The sequence below is a fragment of the Elephantulus edwardii genome, unplaced genomic scaffold (assembly GCF_000299155.1).
Source record: "Elephantulus edwardii isolate Elephantulus edwardi_28Jun2011 unplaced genomic scaffold, EleEdw1.0 scaffold00024, whole genome shotgun sequence".
Lineage (NCBI taxonomy): Eukaryota > Metazoa > Chordata > Mammalia > Macroscelidea > Macroscelididae > Elephantulus > Elephantulus edwardii.
The window spans coordinates 23,142,647-23,159,918 of record NW_006399774.1 but is presented as its reverse complement, the minus strand read 5'-3'; the positions used below and the strand labels follow the sequence as shown (position 1 = coordinate 23,159,918).

Genomic DNA, 17,272 nt, shown 5'->3' with positions numbered 1-17,272 from the left:
AGACAGTGAGTTTGGCACAGGATAGAGCAGGTTTAGAGCTGTTGTGTATAGGATCGCTAAGAGTTGCAGGCAACTCGACAGTCCATAACAGCAACAATGCATGAGAATGTGTGAAACACCTGTAAATGAAGAATAGTGTGAAATAAAATGTGTATAAACTTTGTAAGCAAACCAATTAAAGAAGAAGAAGAAAGGAAAAAAAAAACATGGAAACAGCCCTAATCTTCAATGACAACTGAATAGACTGAGAAATTATGGTACATTAACACAATGGAATACTCTTCAGCACTCAGGAGCAAGGATTTCAAAAAGCACAACAAGTGAATGATTGTCTGAATCACAATGAGAGTATGGTTCACGCATAGTGTGAAATACAATGTATATGAACAAACAATTAAAAAACAATCAGAAAAAACACTACATAATTTGGTAGAGACTTGAGAGCACTATGCTGAGTTAAGTCACGTAAAGACAAATACTGCAGAAACAATAAAGTTCGTCAGAGAGAAACTGGGATCAAGTTTAGATGGCCTAGTCTATGGTATAAAGAGACTGCCAAATACAGCCAGAAATGCACAATCTGGAGAGGATAAAACTGATGAACGGGACAGTCTAAAGATTAAATTCCTCAAAACCATTAAATGGTTTAATTTAATGCATTAAATGCATCAAAACCATTTTCCAACTGAGTGAAAAAACCTACTGGCTGGGGAAAAAACCCCACATTTGGCATTACAATCTCAAATAAGGGCCACATATCAAAAGTATAGAGAATACTACAGGGTCTCCACAAGAAAAAGACTGATCACACAGTTACAAAATGGGAAAAAGGCATGCAAAGACTCCACAGAGGACGATATTCAGATGGACAATAGGCGTATGAAGAAATGCTCAAAGTCACTGCCAGTACGAGAGATGCACATCAAAACCCTAGCAGCACTCCACTATGCAACCTTAATTCTGGACTCCTGTGATAATCATATCTCCCTCATCTGTTTCGATTCAGTGCATTGGGGGTGGGGTGGGGGTTTATCTTTTGCTTTTCAAAGAGAGGAGAGAACTAGGGCTGGGGGTAAAGAAAAAAGTGCAACAATGAATGAATGAAAATCCCAAATCTCTGTAAATGTTCATTAAAATTAATAAAACAAACCAAAAAAAAGCCTGAAACCCTAGTAGCAGGGACAAAGTTTAACAAAACAGCAAGTAATGAATGTTGGAGAGGATGTGGAGAGATAGGAACTCTCATACACTATTGGTGAGATTGGAAACTGGTACAAACACTCTGGAAGGCAGTTTGGTATTTCCTCAGAAAGCTGAACATAATAATTCCATATGACCCAGCTATTCTAATGCTTGGAATATATCCTGAGAAAATGAGAATTGAGGCACAAACAGAGACTTGAACACCAATGTGCACAGCAGCATTATTCACCATCGCAAAAACATGGAAACAGCCCAAATGTCCAACCACAACCAGATGGATTAAGAAATTATACATTCACATGATGGAATACTATGCAGTACTCAGGAGCAATGATTTTATAAATCACTACCTGTCTTGGGAAGGACTAGAGAGCATTATGCCACGTGAACTCACTCAATCCCGTGAGGACATATACTGCGTACGACCATTAGTGTAAAACATGTATGAGGACCCAAGGGGGGAGGGCGGAGCGGAGGGTGAGGATGGGCAGGGGTGGGGGAACATTAATGTGATGGGTGAAGAGACGAGTGAGTAAAGGTAACGGGAACGATTTGGTGTGAAAAACAATGTATATAAACTTTGTAAGCAAACCAATATAAAAAGAAAAAAGAAAGCTTTTATCTGAAGAGATCAAAGCAATACTTGTTTTTAACATGGTTAAAAGAAATTTTAAACATGGTTTAAAATAAGAAAAGGTGTGAGTCAGGATTATATCTTTCCTTCATAGTTATTAAAAAGAAAAGATGAAAGAAGAATAATCAATGCTTTTGAGTTGTGGTGCTGGATAAAAGTATTTTACAATGGACTCCAAGAGAACAAACAGGTCTGTCCTGGAGAGGGTGAAACCTACTTACTCTCCAGAAGCAAGAATTTTGAACTCCATCTCACATACAGTGGGCACATGGGCAGAAGGACCAGTTTTTGAAGGACATCATGGTTGGAAGGGTGAAAAGACAGCACAGGAGAGGAAGACCCCAGATGAGATGGATTGACACAGTAACTGGTGTAATGGGGGTAGCTGTGTTGGAGACAGACTGGTTCAGGACGGGGCAGGATTCAGAGCTATCATGCACGGGTCACTATGAGTCACAGTCGACGTGAAGGCACATAACATCACAGTGTTGTCTATGAAATGTGTGAAAGTGAGAAACAGCTTAGAAGAATGACCTCCTGGGACACACGGACAGGAAGAGAGCACACCTTGTGGTGAATGGCATCGGTGGGCACTCGGCCCAGGGCTTCGGGAAACCTTCACCTTCTCAAGTGTCTTGTCCCCGAGTCAAATCAACACCTGGAGAGGAGGTGACTCTTGTCAGATATTGATGACAATCCTGCCTTCAGAAATCTCAGAGTAGCTTCAAGTCTGTGGCTTTTGACTTGTCCCTGCTTTTTCTTCAATGCCAGAGAGTTTGTAGAAGAGAAGACTGCCCCGAAGTTCGCAGATCCAAAGAAAAATATTAGTGTGTTTGCTGGTTCTGGAAATACGAACTCCACACAGGTCTGAGAAGATACGAGAACACTCCGTCAGCAGAGACCACAGTGGCCCTCCTCAAGGTCAAGTGCTCAGGTATAACGAGAAGCAGCAGAGCCTTGCACACTGATCACACTCAGTCACAAGTGTTGTTGTTAATATAAACCTTTTCTTTTACACAGGTTTACTTACAAAGTTCGCACACATTGTTTTTTACATTGGTTCTTTCCCATTTCCTTAACCCACCCCACCCTTCATCCATTGAATTGCATGACTGTATGATTCAGTCACGTGTCTTAACTGCTCTCTCTAAGCAAGGACACACAGAGAGGTGGATGTGGGACTGACACCCATGGGGGGAGTGAGAACGTCACCCGCAGGCACACGGCGAGGACAGCACTGGCCTCTGCTTACCGAGCACTGGTGTGAGTCAGTGCCAACGTCAACACCAGGAAGCCTTCGAGGAGCTTGGGTGCTGTGTTAATGAGAAGAGAGCGTCACCTCATTTCCATCCTTCACCTTCAAAGAAGGAAGTACTTGACTTTGGTTTTGTGTTGCAATTTGCCTGTTGTTCTTTTGGAGAAAAACAGAACGCACGCCCAGTGGAGTCCTTCCCTCTTGGTCTCCAGGTTTGCAGGACCCACCTACGCCTCCCAGAGTCCCAGCTCCTCCCCATTTTCCATCAAGCAGGCCTATAAAGCATCATCCTGACCATCAGATGCCACCACGTGGGTTGCAGCTTCCGGCGTCCCACGTGAGTCCGAGCAGAGTGTGCCCCTCAGGCTCCAGGGGCTGATTTCATTTGGAACAAGGCCCCCAGGCCTGTCCACTGGGAAGCCTCCGTTCTGATCAATTGTGTAGCCAGCTGTGTTGCCTGAGATGCTCTAATGCTGTTGTTACATTGTCATATGACCCACGCACCACACAATGGAACGCTACCTGACCCTGTGCTAGCCTCACAGTCGTGTGATTGTGAAGCTTATGGTTGTAGCCACTGTGTTAATAAGGTTTCTTGAGGGTCTTCCTCTGTTTTGATGACTCTCTACCTTCCCAAGCACGGTATCCTTCTCCAAGGACTGGACCTTCCTGGTGACCAGCCCGAAGTGTGTGAGCTGAATCTCCCTGTCCTTAATTCCCAGGAGCACTCATCGCTGGCGTGTCCAACGTTCGCAGTGGCCTGGGGATTGCTGGCCAGGGCTGCTGTGGTAAAGCACCAACACCGGGTGGCTGAGAACACAAGGTTATCGTCATTGCTGGTGGTTGGAAGTTGGGTTCGGGAGGCCCGCGACCTCGAGGCTCAGTGGAAAGCACCTCTGTCTCATGCCATTCCTGGGAACCCCCATCTGCTTGGCTTGCGGGTGTGAAGGCGGGGAGTATAGCTTCATTTCTGTGCCTGTCCCTCTTCTCCTACAAGAACACTGTGGGAAGAGAACCTATCTGCTCGGCAGGTGTGCTGACCAACACCACCTCCAGAGATGACTCGCCCAACTTTCACTCACATGTCTGGGGGTCAGGACCTAGATGTGTCTGTGGGGAACACAAGCCAACTCACCAGGATGACCAGATGATGACCAAGCCACCCACTGTGACAGGAGCCCATCCAATAACCAGGTCAGTGACAGACTCATAAAAACCTGTAGAAGAGACTGGGCTTGAGCAATGAGGCCTAACCCTGAACTTGAGTCAGTGTTCAGGGACGGTCAGCTTTCACGTGAGGACCCTGCACACACAAAGCCATCTTCCAGGACCTTCTCCGGTGTAGAATAAAAGGTCATCACATGTTAGATGACTGCTAGCCTGCAGGTCTCTCCAAGGCCCAGAACCTGACCCTGAGTCAGGACCCCGAGATCCACTCTCTGGTTGAAGCCGGAGTCTCAGCCCCTGCACCTGTGGGTACACACTGTTTGGAGATGAGGGTTTTGTTTGTCCACTTGCCAAGTTAATATATTCATAGAGTAGTAGGTGAATCCTAACTCTAATCGTTTCTGAGTAGAGTCTTAACAAAAGGTCAGATGGATAGGGAGAGACCCATGAGGGAGACGTATGTGAGAACCTTCTACAAGAAGTCCACGGAATTCCAGGGCTACAGAAGCAGGAAAAAGACAGGCTCGCTCCCAGAGTCAGCAGAGAGCTGGTCCTGCCAGGGCCCTAAACTCAGACTCCCAACCTCCAACACAGTGAGATGTCAACTCCTGGCCATACGGCCACTCCCCTGCAGTACACCACTACAGAAGTGTTAGCAGCAAAGACAGTGTAAGCGCCCAGATTCCTCATGCCGAGGGTATCACCAACAACCCTCTTGAGAACCATCCCTGTCAGTACCTGAACTTGGTGGCTGCAGAACGGAACAAACCTGACCTTGAAGTCTACAGGTACCTGCACCTTCTTTTCATTTAACTCTTTGATTGAAATAAATTCTTTTGTGAGGTGAGTTTTACTTCGACCTACTGCTCCCTTTCCACGGTGTGTGTGAGAGGGGAGTGTATGGGATAAAGGTTTTTGCTGAAGTTACTAAAAATCCCAACTAAGGAGACCCTCCAAAGAATGAAGCTGTGTTCACATGCAACTGAACCATGACTGGTATCACCCACCACCAGGCATCTGTGTTCAGTCCCACTTACTCTCTGTCCAAAGGAACCCGGCATTGGCCCTGAGGTGGGTACACAGCTGAGACAGATGAGATGTATGGGGACGGACGACCATTCTAAACTGGGAGACAGAGAGGGCCACAGGCACCTGGTTTCTACTCAGAAAGACGGAGCAAAGATGTCCAGCCTTTGTGTCAAAAGGCTGCCACAGACTCTGAGCCTCAGAGACAACAGCTACGGTGAGGGCAGGCTGCCATCTCTCTGCTGGCCTTTTAACACAGCATCTGATTACAGTTATCTGAATCTCATATGAAACAGCAGGCTATACTGCTTAACCAAAGGTTAGTGGTTCAAATCCGTCAGCTGCCCCACAGGACAAAAACTGGCAGTTTATTTCCATAAAGACTTACAGCTTTAGTAATCTCATGGGCAGTCACCAGGAGTCAGAACAGACAGGGCAGTGGTAAGAAACAGCATGGAGCTTTGTGGCACACTGTGTAAGTCATGTTATGCTGCTAACAGAAAGGCCAATCGTTCAAACCCACCAACCACTCCAAGGAGAGAGATGAGACAGGCTGCACCCATAAAGATTTACAGCCTTGGAATTCATCTCATAATCAAGAAAACAAGGTCCTCAACATGGGTCCAACAGGCAACATCATGAGAAGTGGAGAAAGGCCTGAAACTTTCAATGATTTTGTCTTACTTGGATCCACAATCAACACCCTTGGTACCAGCAGTCAGAAGGTCAGGAGATGTATTGCATTGGGAAGTCTGCTGTCAGAGACCTCTCCAAAATACTGAAGAGTAATGGAAGCAGGAATGGCATCCACTTCCTGAACAACAACATGTCTCTGGAATCTCTATGAACTTTGATAAATGCTGATAGTTCTAGAGGGGCTTTAGGCCTTTTATTCATAGGGTTGCTGTGAGTTGTGTTCAACTTGATGACAATCAACATCACCAACAATGATGCTCATATGAAGACTAAGGTGTGTCGTTCAGGCCATGGTTTTTTTTTTCCAACCACTTGCTATCATTTGAGATCTGGACAATGAATCAGGATGACAGAAAGAGAATCTATGCCTTTGAGCTGCAGTGTTGGGAAAGAGTACTGAGTATCCTTTAAATTGCAAAAAAGAAGAACTCGATATGTTTTGGGGAAAGAGCAGTCAGAGTGTTCCTTGGAGGTAAAGATGATGAAGTTTTCTCTCTCACGCTTTGACCATGTTGCCAGGAGAGGCTGTTCCTTGGAAAGGCATATCATGCTTGAAAAGATGGAGAGTCAAAGAGAGGAAGATCCTTGATAAGATGGGTGGATACTACAATAGTATAATAATAGTGGACTACAATAGTGGAGTCAAGTGTGTCAGAGATGATGAGGCTGGAACAGGATAGGACAGGGTTCAGGTCTGTTGTTTATGGGTTGCTATATGAGTTGTAGTCAATTCTATGGCACCTAACAACAACAATAACACAGCCTATATGGAGAGCCTTGGATCCCCAGTTTGTAGGGCATTGTGCTACTAACCCAAAGATCGTACCTTTCTGGTCGTTGGAAGTCACCAGTGGCTCCACGGGAGAAAGATGGGCTATCTCCTCTTGTGCAGCCTCAGAAACCCAACAGATGGCTGACTATGCCTCAGCCCTGAGTGACAGCAATGCCTGGAACTCTCTAAAGCAGCTTTACTCCATTGTACAGGGTCACCGTGAGCTGAAGCCAACTCCAGGGCAATGGGCTTTGTTGTGTTTTGTTTTGTTTTTAGTTTATAGAGTTGTAGGACAGTAGTTCTGATGGTGTAGTCCACAGGAGCTGTGCTCCTAGCCCAAAGGCTGCAGCTCACTGTCAGTGTGAATCACCAGCTGTTCTAACGAGCAAAGACAGGCAATCTCTGTCTGTGTGGCTGAAACCTCAGAAACAACGGAGGGCAGCTATGGAAAGTTTGAACTCAACAGCAACGAGTGAGAGAATCCTAGGAGTCCTGGTAGCATAGTGCATTGTGTGTCAGGCTGCTGGACAAAAAAGGTGATGGTCTGAATCCACCATGTGCTTCTCAGGAGAAAGCTGGGGCAAGCTCCTTCTGTAAAGACTGCCGGGCTCTGTGGTGGGGCGCAGGGCCTCTGAGAGCCAGCCCCACAGAAGTGGCCGGGAAGACAGCAGGAAAACCCCACTCAGCTCAACGTTAGGGAGCCTGCCGGCCCCTCCACTGGCTCAGGAATCACTTCCACGAACTTCCCAGGCTCCCAAGGCAATGGCTTCTGGAATTTTCTCTGAAGAGCAGATCATGGGCTATTTTAACTTACCTCCAAATGGTCTCTCCGCTGCGATGATTGAGGTGTAGAGTTACATAAAATTACACCTGCGTTTTCCTTCCATGTGCGTGCCAGCACACACTAATTAGCCCTAGATTGAGTTCTTCATCCCTACACCTCGCTTAGCTCTCTATCACCCAGGCCCGCATCACTCTGCGGTGAACCACAACGAATCACTTTCATCCCCTGGCAGCCGCCCAGGGGACACGGTTCCTCAGAGGAGAAGGTGGGAACTCTGAGCACAGCACCCTGTCTGTGGTTGAGAAGCAGCAAATGGTGAAACAAGCCCAGCCCCTGCTGGGAGTGTGCCCTGGCTTAGCAGTAGGCCACTTTAAAGACATAATTGATCTCCTAATGTGTGGCTCATTGTCAATTGTGAGGCGACACATCACCAGGGCTGGGCAGGGCACTGGACAGGGGACTGGGTGGGCTGGGCAGGGCACTGGGTGGCTTGTGTCCCCCACCTGCGGCCCTGCTGTCTGGAAAAGAAGGCCCTTCCTCACTTGTCTATGGCTGCACGTGGGACCCACAGCCTGGGTCCTCACAAGGCTGTGTGAGGTGAGCCTGGTCCACAGACCATTCCATCCACATCCATCGGAGGCCCGAGAGCTGAGTCCTACACTATAGGATCCTCCAGAAATGGCCCAAAGGCCAAATTCAGGGAACATAGGAAGCCCTGAATGTAGATGCGTTAAAATGGGCCTGCTGCTCTGTACCCCGACGTGACCACAGCACCCAGGTACCAGAAAAGGACAGGGAGGGGACAGTGCAGTGCCTTCTGGGTAAGAGCCACCTCACAGAAGGCCTCACCAAAGTTCTAGAACCAGGACCATCGGCAGCTTTGACTGGCTGCTGACCTGGACAATCACGTAGCCGCACACGGCAAGCAGCCTCAGCGGGTTCCCACTGTTCCTCAGAGCACACAGTGTGTGTGTCAGTGTGTCTGTGGGCGTATGGAGGTGCGTGTGAGGGGACAAGCCCGGACATGCCTGTATGAGCAAGTGTGTCAGCACACACATGAGAGTGAAAGTGCACGTAGGTGTGCGGGAGCGTGTGCACAAGAGATTGTGGGAACATGTGTGTGTGTTTGCCAGTTTGCATGAGTCTGTGAGTGTGAATGATTCTACATGAATGCAAGTGTGCACAGATAGGATTTTGTATGAGTCTGTGAGAGTATACAAGTGTATGTGCATATGTGAGAATTACGGATGTGTGTGTCATTGTGTGTGAACGTATGGTGTGTGTATGCGCATGTGAACATGAGTGTGTGTCCCCTGAGAGTGCCACGGCCAGTAAACATGAATGCATGCCCTCCACTTCTGCAGACACACCCACACAGCTGGCAATGGGCAGCAGAGGAAGAGGTAAGTCGGGACACAAAGAGCTAATGTACTAATGCCAGCAGGAAGGATAGAGGTGCAGCGGCCCTCGGAAGACAAGTCTGGATACTGGAGGTCAACACAGTCAGAGCTGACGCCGTGGCAATCAAAACGATGGTGTCCACTGACCTGGAGCCAAGCCTCACTGTGGTCCAAGACCCCAGTGTTGGAGAGCTGGGTCACACTTGTTTGGTGGAAACCCTATGAACCATTTTGAAAGGATCACAGTAGAAGGACCTCATCAGAGTGGGAGGAAATGTGGAATGAAGTTCACAGTCATGAATACTGACAGCATCCTGGTCCAATAAAGATGGGCAGAATCCTGAGACTATGACCCGTGGTCATCCTTGAGCCCTGAAACAATCTCCTCCTGTGGCTCCACGTAACAGCCACCCTTAGACACACCCCTAAGATAATCAACAGCAGGCATTATTACCCACACCTTAGAATAACCAGCATGTAAGGTCAGAAGAGCCACATTTCCCCAGTGGGAAACCCTGAAGGCAGGAGGGGTGAGAAAGATGAACAGAAATGAGAATGGCATGTAAGAAACGGGAAGTACACAATTTCCTTGTGGGTCTTGTAATTCACATCCTAAAACAGAATGGACATGACTGACTGAGTAGAAAACCAACTGACTCTGTAGCCTTCCACTCAAATCATGGAAGACAGAAAGGGCGGGGGCTGGGGGAGGCGGGGAGGGAGGAAGGAGGGCAACTGGCCAGCCTAGGGGTCACAGCAAAGCAGTAACTGAAGGAGATGAGGGAGGCGAGGCCTCTGGTTAGAAGCTCCTCAAGCTCACAGTGGCCACAGCAGGGATTCACGTGAACCGACCACACTGAAGATCTGCCCCGTGGCAAGGTCAGCTCTGTTGTATTCGGGTGGCCTGGAGTGAGGGTGACCCCACAGCGCCTAACAAGAGTCTTAAAGTACTTTTAAGTGAATGAGCCAAGATGGCAGAAAATCCTAATGATGCATAGTCATCAATATGGCCAAGCAGGAGGTCCACCTTACAGGGACCAGGCACAGACGGTGGGCAGGGAGACGGTCCCTCCTTAGTGGACACTCAGCGTGGCATGCTGGTCATCTGTCTGGGGTGCTGCACGGGAGCGGAGGTGGTTGTGTTCACAGGGGCCGCAGGCAGAACCCCCAGGATCAGTGAGTGTGGACTGTACTGACCCTCACTGAAGGCAGCAACACAAGTCCTCTCCCCGGGGGTTACTCCTGGCCTGATCAAGGGACTTGCATGTACCCACCGGGTGTGACAGCTCCACTCACGTTGCACCAGCCACACTACAGCCGGAGACAGAGCAGACTGGTCCAAGCTAGCTTAGATCACCATAAGCTGCATGGGACCAGGCACCCCTGATGCTGGGCGTGGTGGCTGGGCTCCTCTCTGTGTTATTGGAGGAGATTGTTGGCGCTAATGGGTAGATTGTACAAAATTGTCTCAAAGGAGCTGTTAGCCTGTGTGGTCTTCTCACAGATAATGAGAAAAAAAAGAGAGCAAATCTCTTTCTGAAAAGAACTCTATTTGTGTTTAAACAGCGTATTTTGCTGAGAATCAACCCCTCAATTAACTGGGCGGCATTTCAGCATTTTACTCTAAGCCTGCTAGTTAACTCTAATTCTGATTTTTAAGTCAGGAAAGCAAAAAATTATAAGTCTAAAAAACTAGCACCAGGAAAAGAAAAGAAAAAAAAACAAACCCCAGGATGTGCCAGGTGCTATTGGGCAGGTGCTATTGTCTACAGAAGAAATGAGCAGAGGGCCAGGAGATCGACTGCGAGTGAACGATTTCAGAAACTTTGGGGAGCGCTTGTGAGGGGCTCAGATCAACTGGCTTCATTTTGTCATCACACCTTCTGTGAGAAGCATATTGCTGCTGTTGTTGTGGTTGTGTACCGCTGAGTCATAGCTGACCCTCCAATGGGTTTTCAGAGGCAGTTAATTGAGGAGACTTCCCAGCCTTCTACCAAGGAGTAGCGGGTGACCTCAAACCCCGTACTTTCGGGATTGCAGCAAAGCTTCTTGCCACTAGGCCACCAGAGCTCGAGAAAAGTGTAGGTGACAAAAAATTATTCTGCTCTGGGAATTCATGGAAATCACTCTGCTTTCCATATACTGTGAAAAGTCATTCATATTCTTTCTCTGTCTCTGTCACACACACACACACACACACACACACACACCCCTTTTGAGATTTTTAGTGCTCCGAGTCAGAGTCAGTGCTGATGCACATGAAGCGATCAGACATCCGGCCTGGTGACAAACCCAGCCGCCCACCACCACTGACCTTTGCAGTTTCCTCTGTAAGCGATCTCCAGCTGGGGGTCTTTGCACTTGGCACGCTGGAACTCACATCGAGACAGAAAGGTCCTCCCGTCCGAAGCACACAGGGGTTTCTGAGGCGAGCCCGCACAGTTTAAGCTACAATTCTTGTCTTTATCTTGGTCGACTCTCAAAAACTAGGGGAGAAATAAAAATAGACAAATGTAAAGAAATGTTTGCCAGGGCAGTAAACTAGAGTCTCTAAGTAACAGAGCTGCCAGGCCAAAGGGAGCATTCAAATCCACCAGCGGCTGCGTGGGAGAAAGGCCATCTCCTTCTGAGCAATTTACAGAGCCCACTGGAGGCTCAGCTCTGGGCTGGTTCTGACTGGACATTAGCAAGAACAAAAGCCCCCCAGTGGGAAGGAAACGCACGCCAAAGGACAGCAGTATTGAGTGTCACCACTGCACAAGCCTGGGACTCAGAAAACCTTGCACCACATGGGATTGAAGACTGCTCACTTGGAGGGCAGAATCTCCAGTGCCGAGGCCGCCTGGTGGCAACACTGGCCCCCTCTGCCTGGGAGGCAGACACACAGACTTGACCTTGTCTTTGAAGGGTTGAACGTCAGTGCTCTTCTTCCTAGTAATCACTCATTTGCTTCTTTCCATCAGCATTCCACATGGAGGCCCACCATTCCGGCCAGGGTCAGGACTGCCCACCGATGATCTGAACTCAGGGTGGGTTTTCTGTCAGTGTGAAAGCATCTACAGCTCTACCTTCACCCTAAGAACCCAGCCATATGCACATGCTTGGACTCAGTCGGCACATTTGAACAAGTGTTGGTGAGTCAAGGACAGGTCTGTCTTCAGGAATAGGCTTCTCAATTCTATGGAATTGTCTCAAGGCACAGCACACGCCAGACACTACAGCACAGAGATGGGGGTAGCACAGCCACATATTACAGTGTCCTGAAATGGCACAGTGGTCACACAGGGCACCCCGGACTCTCAGACAGGGGCGTCTGAGATGAGGCCAGCAATGGGACGAATGCATCCTGAGCCACTTCTGTCACTCTGAGGTTTCAGGATCTACCTACCACTATGTCTGAAGGGCACCCCCGGCTCCCCAAGCTCCAGGACCCTCTGAGAAGCTGGGTCAGAAGCATGAGAGGCTCACCCTGAGATGGGGACCCTGGTCTTTGTGCATCAGGGACCCAACCTGGGGGGTCCTCATGGAGGCGAGGCTTTGATTTTACAGAATCTCTCACGTGCGGGGAGAAGACTGTCAGGTGCACAGACGTCTCTGCCAGCAAGGAGAAAACGGTTCATCTGGTTTACCTGCTCCAGCTTTAACCATAGAAGATTCTAAAAGAAGGAATGATTGGAGCAGAAGTCAAATACTTGTGTTACTGATGTGTGTAAATGCTATGTAAGCACTCCAATTACTAGAGGATAAGGTGGCTTCCTTCCTCACAACACAAGTCCCAGAGGATTGTCATGCCCTTGTCACGGCACAGAGAAGGACTGAGACGAGCCATCTCCTGCCATGTGGCTCACAGCCTCCAGAAGCCCTCCTCGGGCCAGCTGTGCTTGGTCGTGCTTGATGGTAGTGAGACGAGAAGATGAGAAGATTTCGTCCCACAGAGCTCGTGGAGAAAATGCTGGCCAAGAACTCAACAAGGACACAAAAGCACTAATGAAGTCACAAGAAGCCCGTTTCAGGTAGGACCTGCTCTGAACCGAGTCTGTGGGGTCACGGTGGGGCTGAGCTCTCGGGGTTTCCAGGACCAGCATTTGAGAAGCAGACCTCAGGCCTCTCTTCCAAGTCCTCTGGGAGGAGGCTCGGCCCTCAGCCACCAAGTGTGTGCACCACCTGTGGGCGTGTTCTGTAACACAAGAAGGAATAACCTAAATCCCGCTCATTGTATGTCTAAGTAGGGCTCTACCTGCATTTCCTGAGATCCTGTGTGAGGTAAACCCTCAGCACGAGACCTGGAATTATCCTCTGACGGGAAGGCTCTCATCCCACGTCTTGTCTTTAAAACAGAAAGGAGGGAGACACAGAACTAGTGTTCAGGTGCCTGGAGTTAAACCCTAGTTGTTGGTAATTCATTGATGGCAAGGGAACAGTGGGAGCCTTCTCCCTCAGAAATAAGAGAACCCACCCAAAGCCAGCCCCCCAGCCACCGGCCGGAAAGCCATGGGAATGCCCACGGGAGGGAGGAAAAGCAGCACTGAGTGGTCTTCCCAACAGAGCCCCAAAGATCAACCCAGTCTGAGCACAAGAGATGCTTGGCTAAGGGCTTCAGGTTAGTTCTGGATAAAAGGCACTAGAACAAATTTAAGAGATAATTGAATTATTTATTTAAAAAAATAAATAAATTCCAAGGGTTTCCTACTGATTTCCCTAAAGTGGTTCTGTCTGAAAAGATGTAGGGGCTCTGTGCAGGGAATCAATGGGAGACTAACACCACCAACATTAAACACAACTAGAAACTTGACCTTAAATCCTTTGAGAATACTGTCAGAAGGGACTAGTTCATGGGAAAACGGCATCATGTTGGGAAAGGCGGAGGGTTGGAGAAAGAGAGGAGGAACCAGTGGGCTCGGCAGATCGGAGAAGCCGTAGGAGAGGGCAAGGCTCAAATCCACGTTCATACGGTCACTGGGAGGCCTGTCCACTCCTAACACCCAAGGGCAACAGCAGATGCGGGCCAGAGCTTCTCGTGCACAGGCCCAGGCACCATCAGCCAGGGTTTCTCCTTGTTAGGAAGTTAGACGGGGTCAGTGGAGACAGGAGGTCAGACAGACAAAGAAGAAAGACCTGGCTACCAACTTCTGTAAAGCACCAAATGAAAACAGTGTGCCATAACCGTGAGGATGGTACAACCGTGAGGATGGTACAACCGTGAGGATGGTACAGCCGTACGGACGGCACAGCAGTGTGGATGGCAACAGGCGAGCTCAATCTCCTTCCCAGGTGCACGGGGTCCCCACGGGTCTCATCAGGTAGATACCAACGAGACGCGTGGTCTCCACTCCCTTAGCTCACTCCTGGGTCTAGGCCCCAAGACCGATGGAGCAGGCTTGCTGTTTAGGAAGCGAACTGCACACTTTGTAAACCTTCTGGATGAACTCTGAACCGCAGTAGTGGACGGGAGCCTGCCTGGGGAGGGGAGACAGCAGGACAGCGCCTCAGACAGGTAACCTCAGTGCAGCCAGATGAGGTCAGCGGCCCTGAAAACAAAGCACCCCAGGCCCCTGGGGGTCTGCAGACAGGGCCTCCCTGAAGGAGGAAACGGAGAGGCTAGTCACTGGGAAAGACAGCAGGCTAGAGAAGGTGGAGGGTCCAAGAAAGAGAGGCAGACCCTCCATGGGGTGGACCGGCTTGATGACTGAACATGTGGAGATCAGGAAGATGCGTGAGGGCGGGGTACCGACCTATCGCCGTCAGTCAGGCTGGTCCCATGGCACTAACACAAGCTCTTCATCGGAGGAAGCAGCACAAACTGGCCTGAGTGTGCCCAGCAGCTCCCTTCATCAGGGACCCTGCAGACCTGTGGGCGCCTGCCCTTTAAGCAGTGCTCCAAGCACAGAGCCACCCTGAAGGGAGCGTGCATCTCCCGGTGGAGGGAGGGGCTCTGGTGGCACAGTCCTTCAGAGTTCCACTGCTCACCCTTTGGGGGTTCACATCCACCAGCTGCTCCACCAGAGAAAGATGCGCTCCTGGGTGGACGGGTGAGCGAGAGTTACATCAGGAGCCCAGCGGCTTCGGTCAGATGCTGCGTGCTGGGGAGCAGAGTCCAGGCCTGGTCTCCCACCAGGGAAATTGAGGCTCACAGAGACCTGTCACCAGTCAGCCTGGCCACACCCAAGGACCGCCTGTCCCCCGACCTAGGCCTTCACACACAGTCCTGCTTGAATCTGGATGTGCCAGGAATAGGGTGGATGGCACAGGGAGGGCTGGTAATATGATCACCAAGGATGAGCATTAGTAACAACCTCCCAGCACCCCACACACGTGTGTCCACCACATGACAGAGGCCTGGCTAAAGTCGGGACTGAAACGGGCTTCCCCCAACATAGCACCATGCCCGCGGATCCAGCTCCGACTTCCCAGCTGCACCGCTGACCAGCACTGGGCTTCACGGCAGATAGATGGTGGCATCTCCCCCGCTTCCTGGGCTCCTGTGTGGAGATTCCACACATTTTAAAGGCTCTGTGTTTACACTCTGTGGTAGACACAGTGAAAGCATCCAGAGAGAACTCCCTCCACCGTCTTTGAAACAGAACACAGGACTCTCCCGTGGGCACCTAGCCAAATCTTCACAGATGAAGGCAGGTGCAGCCTGCAGACAGGCAGAGATGGTTCCAGAAGGCCTGTCTACACAGAGCTGTTCTGTCTCAGATTCCCCAAACCTTCCCTTCTGAAGTCTCAACTCCTCCCAGGTGGGAACACAGGACAAATCCAAGCTTTGAACTAATGCTGACTTTGCAGACAAAACCACCCCACTCAGGTCACCACATGCTGGAGAAAGAGCAACAAGTGGGCCTCTGTCATTCCCAAGATAGTGACCTCTCCTCCATCCCCCACAGTGACCTCCATCCTCACAGTGACCTCTCCTTCCTCCCCGATAGTGACCTCTCCTCCACCCCCCACAGTGACCTCCATCCCCACAGTGACCTCTCCTCCATCCCCCACAGTGACCTCCACCCCACAGTGACCTCTCCTCCATCCCACAGTGACCTCCATCCCCTCCAGTGACCTCCATCCCCACAGTGACCTCTCCTCCATCCCCCATAGTGACCTCTCCTCCACCCCATAGTGACCTCTTCTTCATCCCCCACAGTGACCTCCATCTCCCACAGTGACCTCTCCTCCATGCTCCCCCCTCCCCCAGTGACCTCTTTCTCTCCACACTGGTGTGATTTAACAGAAATCACATCTGAGGTTAAACCTCCCCTGTTGTTGTCAGTCCTGCCAGCGACACCAGGTCTTGTGAAGCCGGGACAGAAAGCGCACCTGTAAAGGGACTGCCATGTCCATATAATAAGCAAGACGGAGGCATTTAAACCAGAACCAGAGATCCAGCTCCACCCAGGTAACAGCGTACTGAGGAAGGCTAGTGAGACTACACCAGCACCAGCAACTTCACATCTCTCCACACACATCCAAAACGTTCAGTAAAGATAACCTCTCTGAAGGCATTTCTAACAAGCCCACTCACACCAATTATTCCATTTGTTGAGGATTTCCTTTTGCATGGACACAAAACAACACTCACAGACACAGCTGTGAAGAAATCCAGACATGTTGCGCTGGTGAAACTGCTGTCAAGGACCTCTTGAGAGAGCTGAAGAATGATGTCGTTTTGAAGACTAAGGTGTGCCTTATTCACACCACGGCATTTTCAACTGCTTTCTGCACATGTAAAAGTTGTACAAGTAAGGAAGATCATAGATCTGATACCTTTAAATTGACTGGTGAAGAATATTGTTATCCAATGGGCTGCCCCAAAGGCAAGGGTCAAAGGCCTTGTGGAGGGGGTGGGAAGACTGTGGGGGGTTAGGAGGTTGGCTGGAGAAGCGAAGGACTGGTGCTGCGGGGAGAAAACAGGGAGAGGGCCGCGTTCTGGTAGGTGCCTGAGCTGGCAGGACTGGGCAGGGGTGTGTCCTGACAGGCAGGAGATCATTCCAAGTTGGAGCTCAGTTGAGGGCCCCCAACTACAATTCCTGCAGGACCTGAGCATGCCCGTGGGTAGGGAGAGGGCACATGGCCTGGAACATGGTAAGGAGACGTGACCAGGCTGTAAAAGAAGACATTTGCAATTTGGGAAATGCCTGACTCCTGTTTTAACCAAGTATTGTTATCAGCCTGTTCCTGAGATGATTCTGAAATTCAGGTGGGATGAAATCAAAGTCATATTTTGGCTCCTGTGCATTTGGCTTAATTTTCCTCAGTTTCAGCTTGAACTTGCATATGAGTAGTTGGTGGTCTGTTCCACAATCAGCTCCTGGCCTAGTTTTCACAGCTGATATTGAGC

At 49.7% G+C, this 17,272-nt stretch overlaps 1 protein-coding gene across 2 annotated transcripts in view; it reads right to left on the bottom strand.

Annotated features, from left to right (window-relative positions):
* The window catches only part of SMOC2 (SPARC related modular calcium binding 2), a 226,241-nt gene that overhangs the window by 142,163 nt on the left and 66,806 nt on the right, over window positions 1-17,272 (bottom strand). For both annotated transcript variants that reach the window (XM_006882787.1, XM_006882788.1), the window contains exon 2: window positions 11,252-11,423. In XM_006882787.1, coding sequence (XP_006882849.1) covers window positions 11,252-11,423 — 172 coding nt within the window. The remainder of the gene's footprint in view (window positions 1-11,251; window positions 11,424-17,272) is intronic.